Source organism: Engystomops pustulosus, chromosome 5 (genome assembly GCF_040894005.1).
Source record: "Engystomops pustulosus chromosome 5, aEngPut4.maternal, whole genome shotgun sequence".
NCBI lineage: Eukaryota > Metazoa > Chordata > Amphibia > Anura > Leptodactylidae > Engystomops > Engystomops pustulosus.
In genome coordinates, this window is record NC_092415.1 from 147639122 (window position 1) to 147657520 (window position 18399).

Here is an 18399-nt window from a genome sequence, read left to right on the forward strand (position 1 = left end):
AGCAGGGCAGGTAGTGGGTAGTAGTATATGTGGGTATGGGATGGTATATAGATGTGTGAGGATCTAGCAGGGCAGGTAGTGGGTAGTAGTATATGTGGGTATGGGATGGTATAGACATGTGTGAGGATCTAGCAGGGCAGGTAGTGGGTAGTAGTATATGTGGGTATGGGATGGTATATAGATGTGTGAGGATCTAGCAGGGCAGGTAGTGGGTACTAGTATATGTGGGTATGGGATGGTATAGACATGTGTGAGGATCTAGCACACAGCAGGGCAGGTAGTGGTAGTGGGTACTAGTATATGTGGGTATGGGATGGTATAGAGATGTGTGAGGATCTAGCAGGGCAGGTAGTGGGTAGTAGTATATGTGGGTATGGGATGGTATATAGATGTGTGAGGATCTAGCAGGGCAGGTAGTGGGTAGTAGTATATGTGGGTATGGGATGGTATAGAGATGTGTGAGGATCTAGCAGGGCAGGTAGTGGGTACTAGTATATGTGGGTATGGGATGGTATAGAGATGTGTGAGGATCTAGCCGGGCAGGTAGTGGGTACTAGTATATGTGGGTATGGGATGGTACAGAGATGTTTGAGGATCTAGCAGGGCAGGTAGTGGGTACTAGTATATGTGGGTATGGGATGGTATAGAGATGTGTGAGGATCTAGCAGGCGGCAGGGCAGGCAGTGGGTACTAGTATATGTGGGTATGGGATGGTATAGAGATGTGTGAGGATCTAGCACACAGCAGGGCAGGTAGTGGTAGTGGGTACTAGTATATGTGGGTATGGGATGGTATAGACATGTGTGAGGATCTAGCACACAGCAGGGCAGGTAGTGGTAGTGGGTACTAGTATATGTGGGTATGGGATGGTATAGAGATGTGTGAGGATCTAGCAGGGCAGGTAGTGGGTAGTAGTATATGTGGGTATGGGATGGTATATAGATGTGTGAGGATCTAGCAGGGCAGGTAGGGGGTAGTAGTATATGTGGGTATGGGATGGTATAGACATGTGTGAGGATCTAGCAGGGCAGGTAGTGGGTAGTAGTATATGTGGGTATGGGATGGTATATAGATGTGTGAGGATCTAGCAGGGCAGGTAGTGGGTACTAGTATATGTGGGTATGGGATGGTATAGACATGTGTGAGGATCTAGCACACAGCAGGGCAGGTAGTGGTAGTGGGTACTAGTATATGTGGGTATGGGATGGTATATAGATGTGTGAGGATCTAGCAGGGCAGGTAGTGGGTAGTAGTATATGTGGGTATGGGATGGTATAGAGATGTGTGAGGATCTAGCAGGGCAGGTAGTGGGTACTAGTATATGTGGGTATGGGATGGTATAGAGATGTGTGAGGATCTAGCAGGGCAGGTAGTGGGTACTAGTATATGTGGGTATGGGATGGTATAGAGATGTGTGAGGATCTAGCCGGGCAGGTAGTGGGTACTAGTATATGTGGGTATGGGATGGTATAGAGATGTGTGAGGATCTAGCAGGCGGCAGGGCAGGCAGTGGGTACTAGTATATGTGGGTATGGGATGGTATAGAGATGTGTGAGGATCTAGCACACAGCAGGGCAGGTAGTGGTAGTGGGTACTAGTATATGTGGGTATGGGATGGTATAGAGATGTGTGAGGATCTAGCAGGGCAGGTAGTGGGTACTAGTATATGTGGGTATGGGATGGTATAGACATGTGTGAGGATCTAGCACACAGCAGGGCAGGTAGTGGTAGTGGGTACTAGTATATGTGGGTATGGGATGGTATAGAGATGTGTGAGGATCTAGCAGGGCAGGTAGTGGGTAGTAGTATATGTGGGTATGTGATGGTATATAGATGTGTGAGGATCTAGCACACAGCTGGGCAGGTAGTGGTAGTGGGTACTAGTATATGTGGGTATGGGATGGTATAGAGATGTGTGAGGATCTAGCAGGGCAGGTAGTGGGTAGTAGTATATGTGGGTATGTGATGGTATATAGATGTGTGAGGATCTAGCACACAGCTGGGCAAGTAGTGGTAGTGGGTACTAGTATATGTGTGTATGGGATGGTATAGAGATGTGTGAGGATCTAGCAGGGCAGGTAGTGGGTACTAGTATATGTGGGTATGGGATGGTATAGAGATGTGTGAGGATCTAGCAGGGCAGGTAGTGGGTACTAGTATATGTGGGTATGGGATGGTATAGAGATGTGTGAGGATCTAGCAGGGCAGGTAGTGGGTAGTAGTATATGTGGGTATGTGATGGTATATAGATGTGTGAGGATCTAGCACACAGCTGGGCAGGTAGTGGTAGTGGGTACTAGTATATGTGGGTATGGGATGGTATAGAGATGTGTGAGGATCTAGCAGGGCAGGTAGTGGGTAGTAGTATATGTGGGTATGTGATGGTATATAGATGTGTGAGGATCTAGCACACAGCTGGGCAAGTAGTGGTAGTGGGTACTAGTATATGTGTGTATGGGATGGTATAGAGATGTGTGAGGATCTAGCAGGGCAGGTAGTGGGTACTAGTATATGTGGGTATGGGATGGTATAGAGATGTGTGAGGATCTAGCAGGGCAGGTAGTGGGTACTAGTATATGTGGGTATGGGATGGTATAGAGATGTGTGAGGATCTAGCAGGGCAGGTAGTGGGTACTAGTATATGTGGGTATGGGATGGTACAGAGATGTTTGAGGATCTAGCAGGGCAGGTAGTGGGTACTAGTATATGTGGGTATGGGATGGTATAGAGATGTGTGAGGATCTAGCAGGGCAGGTAGTGGGTACTAGTATATGTGGGTATGGGATGGTATAGAGATGTGTGAGGATCTAGCAGGGCAGGTAGTGGGTACTAGTATATGTGGGTATGGGATGGTACAGAGATGTTTGAGGATCTAGCAGGGCAGGTAGTGTTGGTTTGGGGGCAGCCTCTATGAGGGCAGGGTGTAAGGGGAGGAGGAGGGAGATGGGAGGACCTGTCAGCTGCTTGTGGTTGGTTGCAGCTTCCCTGGTACCTAGAGAGTGGAGGGTGCGGGGAGGGGGAGGTGTGCGGCAGTATAGCAGCTGCTGTCTGTGCTGGAATATGGTGCGTATATGACAGGATTGCTGCACACATACAATAGCCTCGTCTATAGGAGAGCCTGGCAGCCTTCCCTCCTGCTGCAGTCATGCCCGGCACGTGGTGGATGTAAGCCCTATACCTGGCACAGTGGATTATGATTTATTCTGCCCGGACACTTATCATTCAGGTAAGTAGCATGGAGTGAGCATGTACTGTGTGCTAGGCCGTCTTGTGGCTGCGGTGCTTTGCGGCAGTGGATGGTGCCCTGCTGTTTGCCATGCATTGCCCTGTCAGGCATGTAATGCACAATGCGGCTCTCTGACTGAATGGAGCACTGGAAGTGTGTGAGGAGCTGGGGATTGCCTCCCTCCTTCCCCTGCTGTATGCATTAGCACAGAATGGCCTCTCTATACATCGGCAAATCTTCCATATGGCTGGTATGATGCTCGCCCGGGCTGCAGACAAAGAGCCCCTGGATGTAGGTTTAGTGGGGGCCGTTGTGTCCTAGCATGGAGGGGTAGGAGAGATGTGTAGCTGCTGGTTTGGTTGCTGCCTTGTATGCTATGAATGTGCCATTGCAGGTGCTGCTAGCGGTGGCTATACACAGAGGTGATTGTATCTGCATATAGACAGGTTGGTCAGCACTGGACAGTACCCTGGAAGATCTACCTCTACTGTATGGGATTCTCAGGCCATGTCCTCTAAAGGGTCCTGACAATAAATGGAATTGTCCAATGACATGTCATACAAAGTGAGGCAGGTCATGGAGTCAGCCTGCTGTGCAGTGTGTACTGTACCCTATAATATACAGCAGACAGCTTCTCCTGCACAAGCATCATGCAGAAAATGAGACCGAAATCTGCAGTGAACGGCTTACCTCATGGTGCCAGATACTATATATATATATATATATATATATATATATATATATATAACACAGATATGATAAGTGACCTGTAATCTCAAATGTATTCAGTCTGGTAAATACATATAGGGCCCTGCAAGGTCAAAATGGAGATGACCAGATGATAAACAATACTAAGATGAGAAAGAGATAAAAATCTGTAGCTGATAATATAGAATACTGCTAAATGTAAAGAACTCTGTAAAGTATTCTAACTCCACAGAATCGACAAGTCCTAAATCATCTATAGCAATTACCTTTATAGAATAGTTTATATGTACTGTATATACTTATGTGAAGTATCATATATTGTATGTATCCATAAAATATATGTACATGTTGTATGCTTGCAGAAGCCTACATGTATATATCTTATCTATAGAGCAGGTTAGAGTAAAATAAATATTGACATCCATTATAAAGTTAATATAAACATATAGGAGGGTGGGTGTTCTTTCTTTTCTTTCCTTTCTGCGCCTCTTGCGCCTGAATTTATGAGATGTGGGCCAAGTGCCAGAATATTGGTGTTTTCCAGCACTCTTAACTTGTTCTACTTTTTGGCGCAAAATTTTGGTGCCGCTTGTGAAACCACCAGTTTTCTGGTGCTTCTATTTTTCCGACACTTTTTTGGCGCAATTTGTGCTACAAGAAGAGAGCAGCTAAAAGCTTGTCTAGGGAGTTCTAAACCTTTTAGTACACGCTCCAATTCATTAATCCCTTGAATCCCGCTGAAAAATATGTCACAGTTACAGCGCCACCCTGCGCCAAAATTAATAAATGCCCCTCATAGTGTCATCAGTGTTTTATATGAAGGTATTACATCCATAGAGCAGCCACATCACATCTTAAGTGTTGAACATGTTAAATGAATGCAAGGTGCCCATAGATACAATATATATATTCTCAACAATATCTATAGAATACAGAGAATTCTATGCCCACACACATAGACAGTGAGTGCATCCAGAGATCAATCTATATGTATTTATAACATCCATAAAGAGGTCTAAATAATCGTAACATTCTGTATATTCAACTGTACAGCAGGTCTACATAAACAAGCTAAGTATCATCCATCCACACGTACCAAAACTGTAGGTAAGTAAGGCTTATAAATGGTTCCCTGACGTTATCATTTTACACTACTGTTCATCGAAATCTAGTACAATAAATGATTGAGCCAATCTGGTTCATAGTGATGTGGTGTTGATTTGATAATATCACAAACGGTAAAGATTATGATCTTTAAATACATTAATTTATAGTTGAAAATTGGAGCCTTAAAGGGATAACATCTGTGTTCATTCATTACCATCTGACACTACATGGGTCACAGACCACAGGCTAATGGTTCAACAAAAAGATGCGTTTGTGTCCTTCATCTTCAAGATGTCCCTAGCAGGTGGCCAGCTCTAATCTGTAAAAAGATTATAGTTGTTGCTGAACAGACCTCATTACAAACTTCGGCTTTCCTATTAAATAGGGTCTATTGTTCTATTATTCCAGATTTACAACAGGAAGTAGTCAGAGCATCACAATATTTCACACAGTCGTAGCTTTCTCTAGTGTGAAATTGTAGCTGTCATCACAGCTCATGTATTGTTAGGCAGAGGAGGAATATTTCATTAGGTATTAAAAAGAAACAATCTTTTTTTTGTTTCAAATTGCTTTGGGATATGCATACATTGAGTACTATGAATTGAATATTGCACATACACACTTTCCTAACAGCACACCAGTCGGTGTCAGAGACCTCGCTGTATAAACAGTGGGTGCTTGTTTACCCAGAAATCTCTACAGAATGCAGTTTATGTGCCTTGCTATTCAATAAATAGTCAGTGATATTAGAAAAAGAATTGCTAATTACAACTGATAGTTCAGACAAAGAACTCATTAATGTCGCCGTCGTACAAAACATATAATAAAGAGAGACCTCAAGCCCTGAAATTCTCTTGAAACACATGTATACAAGAACCCTTTGAGGACCTACTATTCCATAAACTGTACAAATGTAAACCAACAGAATGTTCCTCCTTGTTTCCCAAGAATCTTGGTTCTTAGAGATGCAAGTCAGTGTAGCACAGTAATCTTCACAGGTCTGACACAATGGGGCTTATTTACTAAGGGTCTGTGGCAGCACCTTCCTTGGAATTTTCAACATTTTCGGGGATTGCATGGCTGTGACAGGCATTTAGCAGGGGATTGTGTCGCATGCGATCAGATTTTGGCGCAGCTGCACTGGCTTTTATGCGTAAGAAATCGGAGGGCGTGTCGTCGGCGATTGATTCAGACTAAGCACGGGATTTAACATTCAAATTGTGTCACAATCCAATGCACTTATATACCCCAGGAAGAAGAAGGTAAACTCTGGCGGACCTGAGCGGGGGAACGACACATGTACGATATTGGGGGCACGATCTTAGTGAATCAGGGCACAGTGCATGATCGTCGGACAATGCACTTTCGGTGAATGTGCCCCAATGAGTTCCTAATTCTGGTCGTATATATTCACCAAACATATCTTTACCTGATCCCGATCCACACAGCTGCATGCTTGGCTTGGCTTGGCTGAGCAGTGCAAGTGCAAGAATGCTGAATGGAGTAGAAGGTTAGGGCACTACCTGTATCACCTTCCCACTCCTCCAGTAGTCCCAGGTAGCACTTTACCTCTGTGCACAGCAAGTCCTGGGCTGTCTGGGACTGCAGGAAGATGCCTGGAGTCACCTCTGATGATGGCCTGAGTGTCCACAGAAAGGGCTCTGAGTGCCACCTCTGGCACCAGTGCCATAGGTTAGCCACCACTGTTCTAGATGATGCAACTACCCAAATCTTATAACTTAGGAAGGCATTGGAAGTACCCCATAAATATTAGATCGTTAGCTGGTCCCATCAAAATTGTTGAGTTCAGTCAGCATCTAATTTGTTTGGCTAGTTTAACCAAGTTAACATACAAAACCCTCCTCCCTCTTATGAGATGCCCTACAAAGATATCCTCTTGCTCTGGTGCAAACCTTAACATCCAGTGATTTTAATGAATACCATGTAATGCTATACAGGAAATAATTGACCTTTCCATAGAAAAAGTAGCCAGACATCTGTGAAGGAGCAACCTTTCCATCCCTGTCAGTGAACGATAACCATGTGTGTCCTAGTATAAGTAATCTATGTTTGGCATCCTGTTAAGAGAGGTTAAAATTGCCACAGTTTTTAACTGGTTTGTAATAATTTTTGTCATAATTACGAGTTAAACCATCGGGCTATCACCAGTGAGTTATAATTTTTCTATTAAACATTATGTGGCACATTTACTTACCCGAGCAGCGCGATCACCAAGAGTGCATTGTCCGACCAGAATGCACACCTGTCGCGATTTATGAATATTGTGCGCCCGATATCCTGCATCTGTCGCTTCCCTGTTCAGGTCTGCTGGAGTTCACCTTCTTCTTTCTGGTATATATAAGAGCATTGTCTTGCTACACAAATTGAATCTCAAGTCCGAATCAGTCCCGCCCCCCAATTTCTGTCGCATGAAAGTTGGCGCCACTGTGCCAAAATCCGATCGCGTGCGAAACAATTCCCTGCTAAGTATCTGTCATAGTGGCGCAAATCCCGAAAATGTCGGGAACTCCAATGGAAATGCGATCCGCAGACCTTTAGTTTATAAGCCCCAATATCTACATCTGTAATTTTGTAATGAAAACTCGCTTGCACATCTATGAATTGGTGACAGAGACTTACATTAGAGACCATCAGTGTAGTTTGTCATTGTCCTGTCCTCAGCTCATGTATCAAACTAATTATTACGTGTTCAGCTACATCAGGAGCAGGAAATATCTGATTTAGAAGTTATTTAGGATGTGGACACATTTTGCGCATCCTGTTTAGGTAATTAAAGTTGTTTTCCTGTGTACTGGAGATGGCCCTAAGTAAATTTAGTGCTTGAGTCACCTTCTTGGAATTGCATACATATTGACAGGAATAAAATCATAAATGTCTAAATACTGCAATACAGGAAAATATACAACTGACTAAACATTAGAATACTAAATATTACTTAAACACCGTGTTATTTTTTGTGCACTGTCGTAGGGGGCCCTTCAGCAAACAGTATTTTCTTTTTGATTATTTTCGCTTCAATATAGCGCCTTCTACCATCACCAGCCTCTGTTGGTAGCTTGACCATGCTGTTGACCTAAAGTCATTGAGAAGCCTCAAGAAGTGCATCCGTTTTGTATGGAAAGTCCCTTTAACATCTTACAGGCAATAGAAAAATCCTTAAAAGTGAGATGACATAATCATGTATAAATTCATCAAGGAAAGATGTAAAACCTCAAAAGATGTTGCAGGTTTTGTATAATGATGCATATTCATTTTATCAGAAGACACAAGGGTTATAAATTATTCTAATGTCATTGTTTCAGTGTCTCAGAGTTAGGGATACCATAAACTTCTGATGGATTTGCTAGATAATATCAAGTTAATCGCTGCTATAGTTCCAATGCAGACATTTGTTAAAGGGTTTGGCCATTATACAAAACATTAAGAGGGTAAGAATAAGACGCTAATAAGGTCAGCCATATTATAGCTACCCAGTGAAAGTTTTACACCAACAGCTGGTAGCCGTGGGTCACGTGAACCTTGGGAAGCAGGACTCGGTACTTCTTGTCTCGTTATGTGTTTTGTTGGCTTACAGAAAATAGATAGGACGGTGCAGTCCATGGCTCCTGATGGCTAATGACAAACTTTATCAGGGTAATTATAATAGGGGCGACCCTGTTAAAGTTTTCTATAAGGAAGATCCAGTACACTGAAAAGAAGACTTTTTAATATGGATGAATGGCAAAATATGGAATTATGGTGCAATGGGTTTATATCCATTTTATTGCTCTGTGCTGTGCTAGCTATGCTTTTGTAGTGTGAATCCACTTAGTGTCCCTTTATATTAGTACAAAGACCATGAAAAGAACATGGAACTGAGCCTTTTGCATAAAAATGTATCCATCATTATACTACTGAATGAAGAGACAATACAGATAGTGTAGAGATGAAACAATACACATTAGTTATAGAGGCTGTAAACCTGCTGGAATAGAAGGAGACAGATGATCTGGCAGTTCTTATAAATCAGCTCTTTCACTTACTTCTCAATAGAAATGTTACTTTGTCTGCATGGATGCGAAATGTGAATGATTGGTGACAGTCAGAGGGTGTCATTATAAGGATCAGCTCTGCAGGCTCCCTGATGTCTTTTAGACCATAGTAAAGATTAAATTGTATACTGGCAAGCAGAGATACATTAAAGGACACCTGTCATCAGGTCTGTGTCACTAGTCCTGTCACTACTACCTGTTGGAGCAGCTCACAAGGATCCCATCCCTGCCTTTATCTAGTTATTTCATACATTAATCATTGTAAAATCATCTATTCTTTATTGTGTAAATGAGGCTGGTCACATGGTCAGAGGCAGTGATGTCACCCCTGTTCCCCCTCCCCTCTCCTCCCCCTGCTCATGTCTGTGTGTAATGTATAGTAATGCATGGCTAGTGTGAGTGCTGTACCTGCTGACATGCTGCATCCTCCTAATACACAGAGACACAGACATCAGCTACACATGAATCTGACATATTCTGCTGTAACATAGCTGCCTGGAGCTGTTGTATCTCTCCTATACACACACATATGCACACACAGGCTGCAGGGGGCGTGGCCACCAGCACCAGGAAGCACATCATTATACAGCCTCACATCATTATACAGGCTGTCAGTCAAGCACTGGGGGTGTGGCTGTACCTCCCACTCATGAATAGAGTGGACAGCTTGAATATGCTAATGCTTCATTGGACATTTCACAGGTCATTTGCATACAGCTTTAGGACCTCATTGCTTAGGTTTACAGGCATGTAGAGGGACAATGAAGGGATAGAGGCAATGCTCTCTAATTGCAGTTTATGAAAATATATTTAGTTTAGGGGGTTATTTTGCATGACGGGTTCTCTTTAAAGAGATGCAAATAAGTTTCTTATTTTCTATAATTATGAATTTTAAAAATGTATTTTGCTTTGAAAGTGATGATGAAAAGATTATAGCCAAATCTCTTGTCATTGCTATTAATATATGTTTTTTTAGAAAAGTGCAAATATTTTCTATTCTGTCCAATACTTACCATTGCTCATAATTGCCACGCCAACATACATAGGTCACCTTGTGGATGGAATAGAGAAAAAAAGTATCTATTTCTGAAGTCCACACAAAACTTACAGAAAGACTTTGGTAAGTTTGGTGCATAGCAGATGAAATGTAACATTGATTGTCAGGAATGTTCAGGAAGGGAGACTATCGGGTCAAGCTGGACTGCCCTTTGACAGTTCTCTGCCCTCCAGAACCTGAGTTATTTTAGCTGCCACCACTTCTCATATATCAGGCTGATGAGACACCGTGCGAGACTATGCCCAACTGCAGTATTATACTAGCTAATAAATCCATTAATTTAGGTCAGAATTGTTAGAACACAATCCTCTTATTAAATTGAAGTTTTAATATCCAAAAGGACAGTGCCTACAAACAAAAAGTGGTTATCAAACAAAAAGGGTGACCAATTAAACAGACAAATACATACAATGCAAAAATAACAGTTTGAGGAAATAAAAAGAGATAAAAACAGGACTTAATACATTACATGGTGGTATAAGTCTGGTGTCTGGGGAAGCAGAAATACATGATCAATGTATCCGCAAGGGATACCCAAAGAATGATTCTTATCTGCAAAGTTCTACCCAAGCTTGTATCTAACATCCCCCCAGCATCCCCCTGTCTGTGATGACACAAAGAAGGCTTAGTATATGACTGGTATGCCTATGTGCCTCAGAATCTCTATATGCTAGTATCTTGCCATGCGGGTATCCTATAATCTTGGTCTTCTTACTTCCATCTTTTCCCTCATGATGTTCCACCCAAATGCATACTAATCATTACGGTATCAATATTAATATTTGGGGAATTATTTAATTGCTCCCTGTTGCTAAGGGTCCATTTGTTTGCCTTCGGCACAGTAACAGCAGAGTTGTGACTGGAGTTAGTAGGGAAAGGAATATGGCTGAAATATGACAGAGGCCGCTACCTTTTGCTAACCTTATGAATGGATGTAGAGGGAATCGTATCCATCCAATCGTATGGCATGCCATTATTTTACAATAGAATCTTAGAAGTGGATGCAGGCTTTATTGCCCCAGCATCTTGGTCCAGGGTGGGGTGCCTACCACTTCTATTATTGAGATTTTCCTATGTTTATTCTTCATTGATTAATGTAAAATAATGCAACTAGGCTGCCAAAATTGTGATTGCTGCATGTGTACAAAATGTTATTGTATTGGAGGCTCTAGAACAAGACTTGGGTATTCTAGGTGGAATCTCATATACATTTACAAATACATGTTTGGTTAGTACAGAGGTTTAGCACATGGTTTATTCTTTCCAAGACTGTGCCTGGGACCAGGGAACATACATTGTGGAGGGAGGAAAAGAGATTTAGACATTTTTTCAGTCAAGAAGTTAATTTATGGAATGCCCTGTCCCAAGAGCTAGCAATGGCAGAAAATATGGCCAAATTACTTTTTAATGGCAAATGGTATTGTTAGTTATAAGTAATGTAAGAATGGTCACAAAAGGTCTGTTGAGCTTCTTGCGACAAACTATGGGATTTCCAGGGATTATTCTGATTTGGGGATGGGAAAGAATTTTCCCCCTAATGTTGGAAATTTTGTGTCTGCCCTGCATGGAATTTTGGCTTCCTTTGGACGAACACTGTAGAAATATAGGTTGAAGTTAATGAGCTAGCATCTTTTTTCAACCTTTCCAGACCAAGATCACCCACAATCCCAATTCCCTGCCTAATTACCTTGCTTACCCTAACAGTAAGGGAGAATCTGAAGACTATTCCTGCTGTGAGTATCTGCTCAGAAGAGAAGAAAAATGAACAGACAAACAGATAGATAATTATATAGACACAAGAGAGGATCAGGATCAGGTATAGGCCATGTTCAGGCTCAGGTACAGGTTTGGCCTTCTGGATACTGAGGTACAGGTTCGGGTTTCTGGAAAAGACAGGATTTAGGCTCAGGAAAAGGTTTTGGTATTATGGGACAGGTTCAGCAAAACACAAACAGAAACAAGTACTACAAAACACAGAAGAAAGTATGAACAGCCCTGAGTGAACTGATGATTGGATATTTAAGTATTCCGGGACTCAAACCTGACTGACTCCTTCAATCAACCCACTAAAAACGCCTATCTCATAATCAAAATGAAACTACCCAGTTTTCTCCAAAACACATACCCAGCTCAGCCAGGGAATCAACCCAACAAGGCAGCAGTCAATAACGGCTCCAGCAGAGAAGCCCTGACTGTAGTTAACAAGCTCAGAATTCTGTAGCCAGAATCCATTCATAGTTACTATGTAACTATGTATGAATGTAGTATACAAACAACAATTGGAGTCATGCGTATACTCATTTCTTAGAACCATTGTTATAAAATCCATATACCAAAATTTCATATACAAAAAGTTCTTTTACATAAAAAGAAACTTATTTACTCCTTACCCATGTTGGATATCACACTGCTGACGCCCCAAGTGTATTTTGCGGTTGTTAGCTTCTTGGCTGTATACTAGGGGCGGGGTGGTGGGCTACATACAGGGGGCACGCGCTGGCTATATACAGGGGGCAGGTGCTGCCTATATACTGGGGGCATGGGGTGGCTATATACTGGGGCAAGGGGCTGGCTAGCTATATACAGGGCACTGGCTGGCTATATACTGGGGGGCAGGGGCTGGCTATAAACTGCAGGGCTGGGGGCTGGCTAGCTATATACTGGGGGCAGGTTGCTGAATAGCTATATACTGGGTGGAGGCTGTGACCAATGCATTTCCCACCCCAGGCTTATATTCGAAGCAGTAGGTTTTCCCAGTTTTTTGTGGTAAAATTGGGCACCTTGGCTTATATTTGGGTTGGCTTATATTCAAGTATGTACGGCAAATGGTTTTAAAGGAAAGGAAATACAGGCAGTCCCCTACTTAAGAACACCCGACTTACATACGATTCCTAGTTACAAACTGACCTCTGGTAAAAAGTAATTTACTGTACTTTAGCTTTAGGCTACAATAAGCAGCTATAACAGTAATCACAGCTGTCTGCAATGAAGCTTTATTGTTAATATTGGTTCTTATGACAATCATCAACATTTTTAAAATCCAATTGTCACAGAGACCAAAAATTTTTTTGCTGGGGTTACAATTATAAAATATACAGTTCCGACTAACATGCAAATTCAACTTAAGAACAAACCTACAGAACCTATCTTGTACGTATCCCGGGGACTGCCTGTATATAATTTTGGTTGTCTATGTTATCTTTCTGACTTAAAAACAAAAGGGGATGTGTCATTTGGACTGCAAAAAGCCACGAAAACGTTAATAAATGGAAATGCAAAAGGGAAAAAGGGCTGGGCTGCTGTCCCAAAACTATTAAAGACCTATCCATAGAATAGTCCTTTAAAAGGTGATTGTGGAGGCCGGCACAGCTCTCATTCAGTTCAACTGCATGCAAATTGCTTAAATGGGCCTTTTGCTTTGGAGACATTTCCTTGTCAGAGGGAGTCTATCAGCTTCCACGTATTTCAGTCATTAGTAATAATGGCAAAATCTCCTTACCAGATATAGTTGATTCTATCATTAAAAACATTATTTTTACGCTGCATATAATTGATAGTAATAACAGCTTATTCTTCCTCTGTGTAATCAGTCTCAGATACTGAGAGAAAATGAGACACAGAAAAATCCAATACTTGTTTGGGTAGCACCAGCAATGTTAAAGATGGAAAATAGCACATATGAATAATGTATGATGTGAAAGAGCCTTTCGTCAGCTGCAGAAGTAAAGACAGCAATGGGAGAAATCTCACGAGGCTCTAGAGGTTTTTGAAAAAAAAGCTAAGAACATTCTCATCTTCACAATGGAGAAATCTGATATGTTTTTGGAAAGGTTTTCCTTCTGGAATGCACAGCAAGAATTGATACAGGTTTATTGTTAATCTCATGTGAAATAGACTGAAAATAATGCAACATCCAATCTTTTATTTATGTCATTTTGTAGACTTCCTAGCCACTAGTTTTTAAGCTGCTTTTACACAGATATTTTTCATTAGAAAAATTTAACAATAGAGAACTGTTGCTAATCTATGAGGTTATTCAAATGGTTGCATTTAACATGTAATTTATAAATGCAGTTTATAATGCAGTACTATAATTCATTTTGCAGGTGGATAGTTCATCCTAACCAGACAGGACCTTAAGATAGGCCATGAGTATGGTACTGGGGAGGGTCTAACACCACCCCTGACCAGTCAGAATCTCAGCCCTGTTCTCTATGTGTTATTCAGATCAGGTTATTAGCTTTGTTATTGTGGCAGAGCTGCAGTGACTTCGTGTTTACTGTAGGAATTTAAGGATTTAGTAAATGGTTTTCTAGTTCAGTTTTGGAATATATTGTTCCTTTTCCAATTCTGAGCTGCTTCTGAATGTTATAACCGGTAATCTACTGTTGACGATGTATGGTAGGTGCCTTATAACTGAGCACTAGATGATGTGCTCCAATTTTAACAATAAAAGATAGGTATTAAGGGATTAAAATGCAACAGGGAATATATTAGAAAGTTAGAGAATATCTTCACCAGTATTTATAAATACCACAAACATGCCATCCACAAAACACCCAGGTCTTCATCAACAAATGTAAGGCTGTAAGTACTTCTGTTGTTCCATTACAGGAGCGTAACCATTATAATAAAAAAGGAGGGGGTCTTATTCAGGGGCTAAATTGCATAGGTTGCATCAAGTTGTACCTCTACTATTTTACTATAAAGTAATACATAGGGCATGTCAATTCACTCCACTACCAACAAGAATATAATTCCTTTCTTCTACATTGTAACCATGCCATGTCCATCCATGGTTAGCTGACCAACCACTTTATTCAATGAAAAAGAGGGGTTTAAGAACCTTTACACACTTGTCAAATGATGAGTTAATGGTCATATTCTCCTTCACACGCAGCATTGTCTTTCTTCACAATCATTGAGTATCAGTACCTCCACAGCTTCATTTAAGGCCTCTCACCTGGCCATTCTGTGAGCCTATACTGATAAGGAAGAAAAACCCCCAAAACACTGTTTATAGGTGTCTCTGGTTTGTCTGGAGTTCACATGGTTATTCTCATCTCAGGTAACTGGTTCTAATAGTTTACAGGGGTATTACTATGGGATTCCATAACTGTAATTCCTGTACACCAGGTTGGGAGTTGTGGTTTGCTATTACCATAAAACATCAGGCGATGAAAAAGGAGAGCTCATTTTGCCCAGCTGTTTACCTCGAAGGGGGTTACTGAAAGAGTGTAGAGCCACATTCAGCCGTTCACAATTTTTGACCATGTAGGGCCTTTCTCCTTTTAGGAGGCAATGGTTGTTTTGTGTTCGTCTCCATTTGTTAATTTCTCTTACAATTCCCGAATGTTTTTCTATTTCATAAGTAATTAAATTAATCCTAGGAATTTCTTTGTTAAAAATATCACTGTACAAACCACATCCATATGGTAAAGGGGATTAGGCTCTACAGATGTTTTGCAACCCCATTGATTGTAAACTTAAAGCAACATAATACATTTGTCAGTGTCTTTGATGTATATATAGATGGCACACCTTGTTTATCAACCCTTCAATCCTGACAATTGCAACATTCACTGCACTCACTGCTGTTCTGTTGGTACTTGCAGTGGGCAGTAAGGAGGCTAATTGAGGAATAGCTTCAGCACTACTATCCTGGGGGCAGTTTCACTGCTTGTTCTAATGTATTTTTGGGGGCGGTTGCAGGACATTTTCACTTTCTAATTTCATGTTGCATGTTCAGTGCCATGTGTGTAAAGCTGATAGCCTCTCCACTAGTATGTAATATAAGTGGAAGAAACACTGAAATTGCACAACATGCTGAACAAACTACTAGGTCAGTGTCATGTACCAAAAACCAATCACTAATAAAGATAAAACATAGAAATATTTATTGGTATACTCTAAAAACACCTAAAAGGCATAGGATGGCACATTTTGGGAGTGCCTTTTAGGTGTTTTTAGAGTATAGCAATAAATATTTCTATGTTTTATCTTTATTAGTGATTGGTTTTTGGTACATGACACTGACCTAGTAGTTTGTTCAGCATGTTCAGTGCCATATGTATAGAAAATTGACTAGGAAAGTTCTAAGTGTTTATTTGAAGCTGGCCAAAGAATTTAGATTTTTCACAGCAGGATCAGTCATTTTGATTAGGATCTGCTATCAATCTATCTATTGTGTATAGAGCAATATAAATAGAGAACTCCATATTGTGGCAAAAGCAGGGTTTCCTTAATTCATAATGCACCGTTTCAGTGAATGAACAACTTTTTTCAAGCATGCACTATGGAATAAAGAAGACCTGCTTGTACCACAATTTGGAGTGCTGCCTACTTGGTTTATATGCATATGACCCCTGCCAAGGGTCTACGGACTTGCACCTAATTACTGCTGTGCTGCTTTGGATTTTACAATAAGAAATAAACAAGTGATACGTAACAATAAATGTGAATGCTGGATGAAATATAACTTTTAATTATTTGTCCTTAAAAACAAGCCTCTGTCTCCTCTGAGTATATAATTCCTTTAAAACCAAGATAATGTCACCAAGCGATATATATTTACAAAAAATGGTAAACGCAGTAATGATGTGTCCTACTGTGATTCAGGCGAAATTAGTAAATAGTTGCCAATGAAATGATAGAGTAGGACGCCGGTCTCAAAGTGAGTACATCGAGGTACACAGGCTAAACTGCCCCTTAATCCAACCCCAATACAAAAGACACCCACCCTTACAAGGGCTTGTCTTCAGACTCCCAGGCGGCAAGCAACACACTAAGCTCGTAGTGTCCACCACTGTGGGAACTTTTATACAAGTGGACAGCCTCTATGAACCCCATAGGAGTATATCACATAGGAAACACTAATTCCCTCTGAGGAGTCTGTTTTTTCAGAAGAAACACTTAAGGGAAGTGATATGGGAGGAGGGTACGATCTTTGAGTTTATGGTCAGTGTTGTGACTGCCCTTGTAAGGGTGGGAGTCTTTTTCATTGGGGTTGGATTAAGGGGCAGCTTAGACTGTGTACCTCGATGTATTATCTATGAGTCCTTTGTCCTACTTTACTATTTCATCTGCAAATATTTACTAATATTGCCTGAATCACAGTAGGGCACTTATCATTACTGAGTGTTTACCATATTTTGTAAATACAGATGGTCCCCTACTTAAGGACACCCGACTTACAGACGACCCTTAGTTAAAGACAGGCCCCTCTCCCACTGTGACTTCTGGTGAAGCTCTCTGGATGCTGTACTTTAGTCCCAAGCTGCAATGATCAGCTGTTAAGTGTCTGTAATGAAGTTTTATTGATAATCCTTGGTCCCATTACAGCAAAAAATGTTGAAACTCCAATTGTCACTGGGGCAAAAAATGTTTTTGTCTGGAACTACAATTATAAAATATACAGTTTGGACTTACATACAGATTCAACTTAAGAATAAACATATGGAACCTATCTTGTAAGTAACCCAGGGACTGCCTGTATATACATACATTTTTTCAATAGCATGATATTAAAAAAATGTACCTGTGTGAAAATTATGCAGTCTTATGATGCCTTAGAAACAAGATAGCTGTCCTTGGATATGACCGCCCTCACACTCTGGCAGCGGTGGTCATGCATGTGACCTACATGGTTAGTCCTGCAAAACTGCCTTTACATGTGGCTGAGCCACACAATAGGATGATGGACTGTTATCATATGAGAATGTTTGACACTTTCTAGAGGGTCCAGAATATGGCACCAAAAATAAATAAAAACTTCACAGGAATACAGATTTCTATGCCTGTGGATAGCATAAAATATTTACGTAAATCATTATACTTCAGCTGAATAGATTGTTAGTTTGCTTCTCACAGTTGATTTCACAGTTACTTTCCAGTAAAGCTATATTTACCCAAAATGAGCAAATTCTATATTTAATGCAAAGAGGATTATATTTGCAGCGAGGCAGCTTGACAGTTTGTTGTTGTAATTCACTCAAGGTTAAAAGGTTATAGGCAAAAATAGAAATATCATTTAAAGGAATTCAGAATGTCATCCTTGATTTGGAGTTCTCATTTGATTGCTGGGAATAGGGGTTGTTGTGTGTATGTGAATAATACATAGGTCACACACAGCGTTGCATGCCACACTGCTTATTCTGCACATTGTTTAATTCATAAGATAATAACTGGAATAAGGAGATTCTTCAGAACTCATCTGATTTTGGTAGCGTGCAAAGTCATGATCTGTTTTG

At 41.0% G+C, this 18399-nt stretch overlaps 1 protein-coding gene across 3 annotated transcripts in view; it reads left to right on the forward strand.

Annotated features, from left to right (window-relative positions):
- Positions 1 to 2987: 2987 nt before the first annotated feature.
- HECW1 (HECT, C2 and WW domain containing E3 ubiquitin protein ligase 1) overlaps positions 2988 to 18399 on the forward strand; it is a 172921-nt gene continuing 157509 nt past the window's right edge. For all 3 annotated transcript variants that reach the window (XM_072153345.1, XM_072153344.1, XM_072153346.1), the window contains exon 1: positions 2988 to 3226. Coding sequence is in view for 2 of the 3 variants with exons in the window: in XM_072153344.1 (XP_072009445.1) it covers positions 3194 to 3226 (33 nt within the window). In the remaining variant the exon portion in view is untranslated. The remainder of the gene's footprint in view (positions 3227 to 18399) is intronic.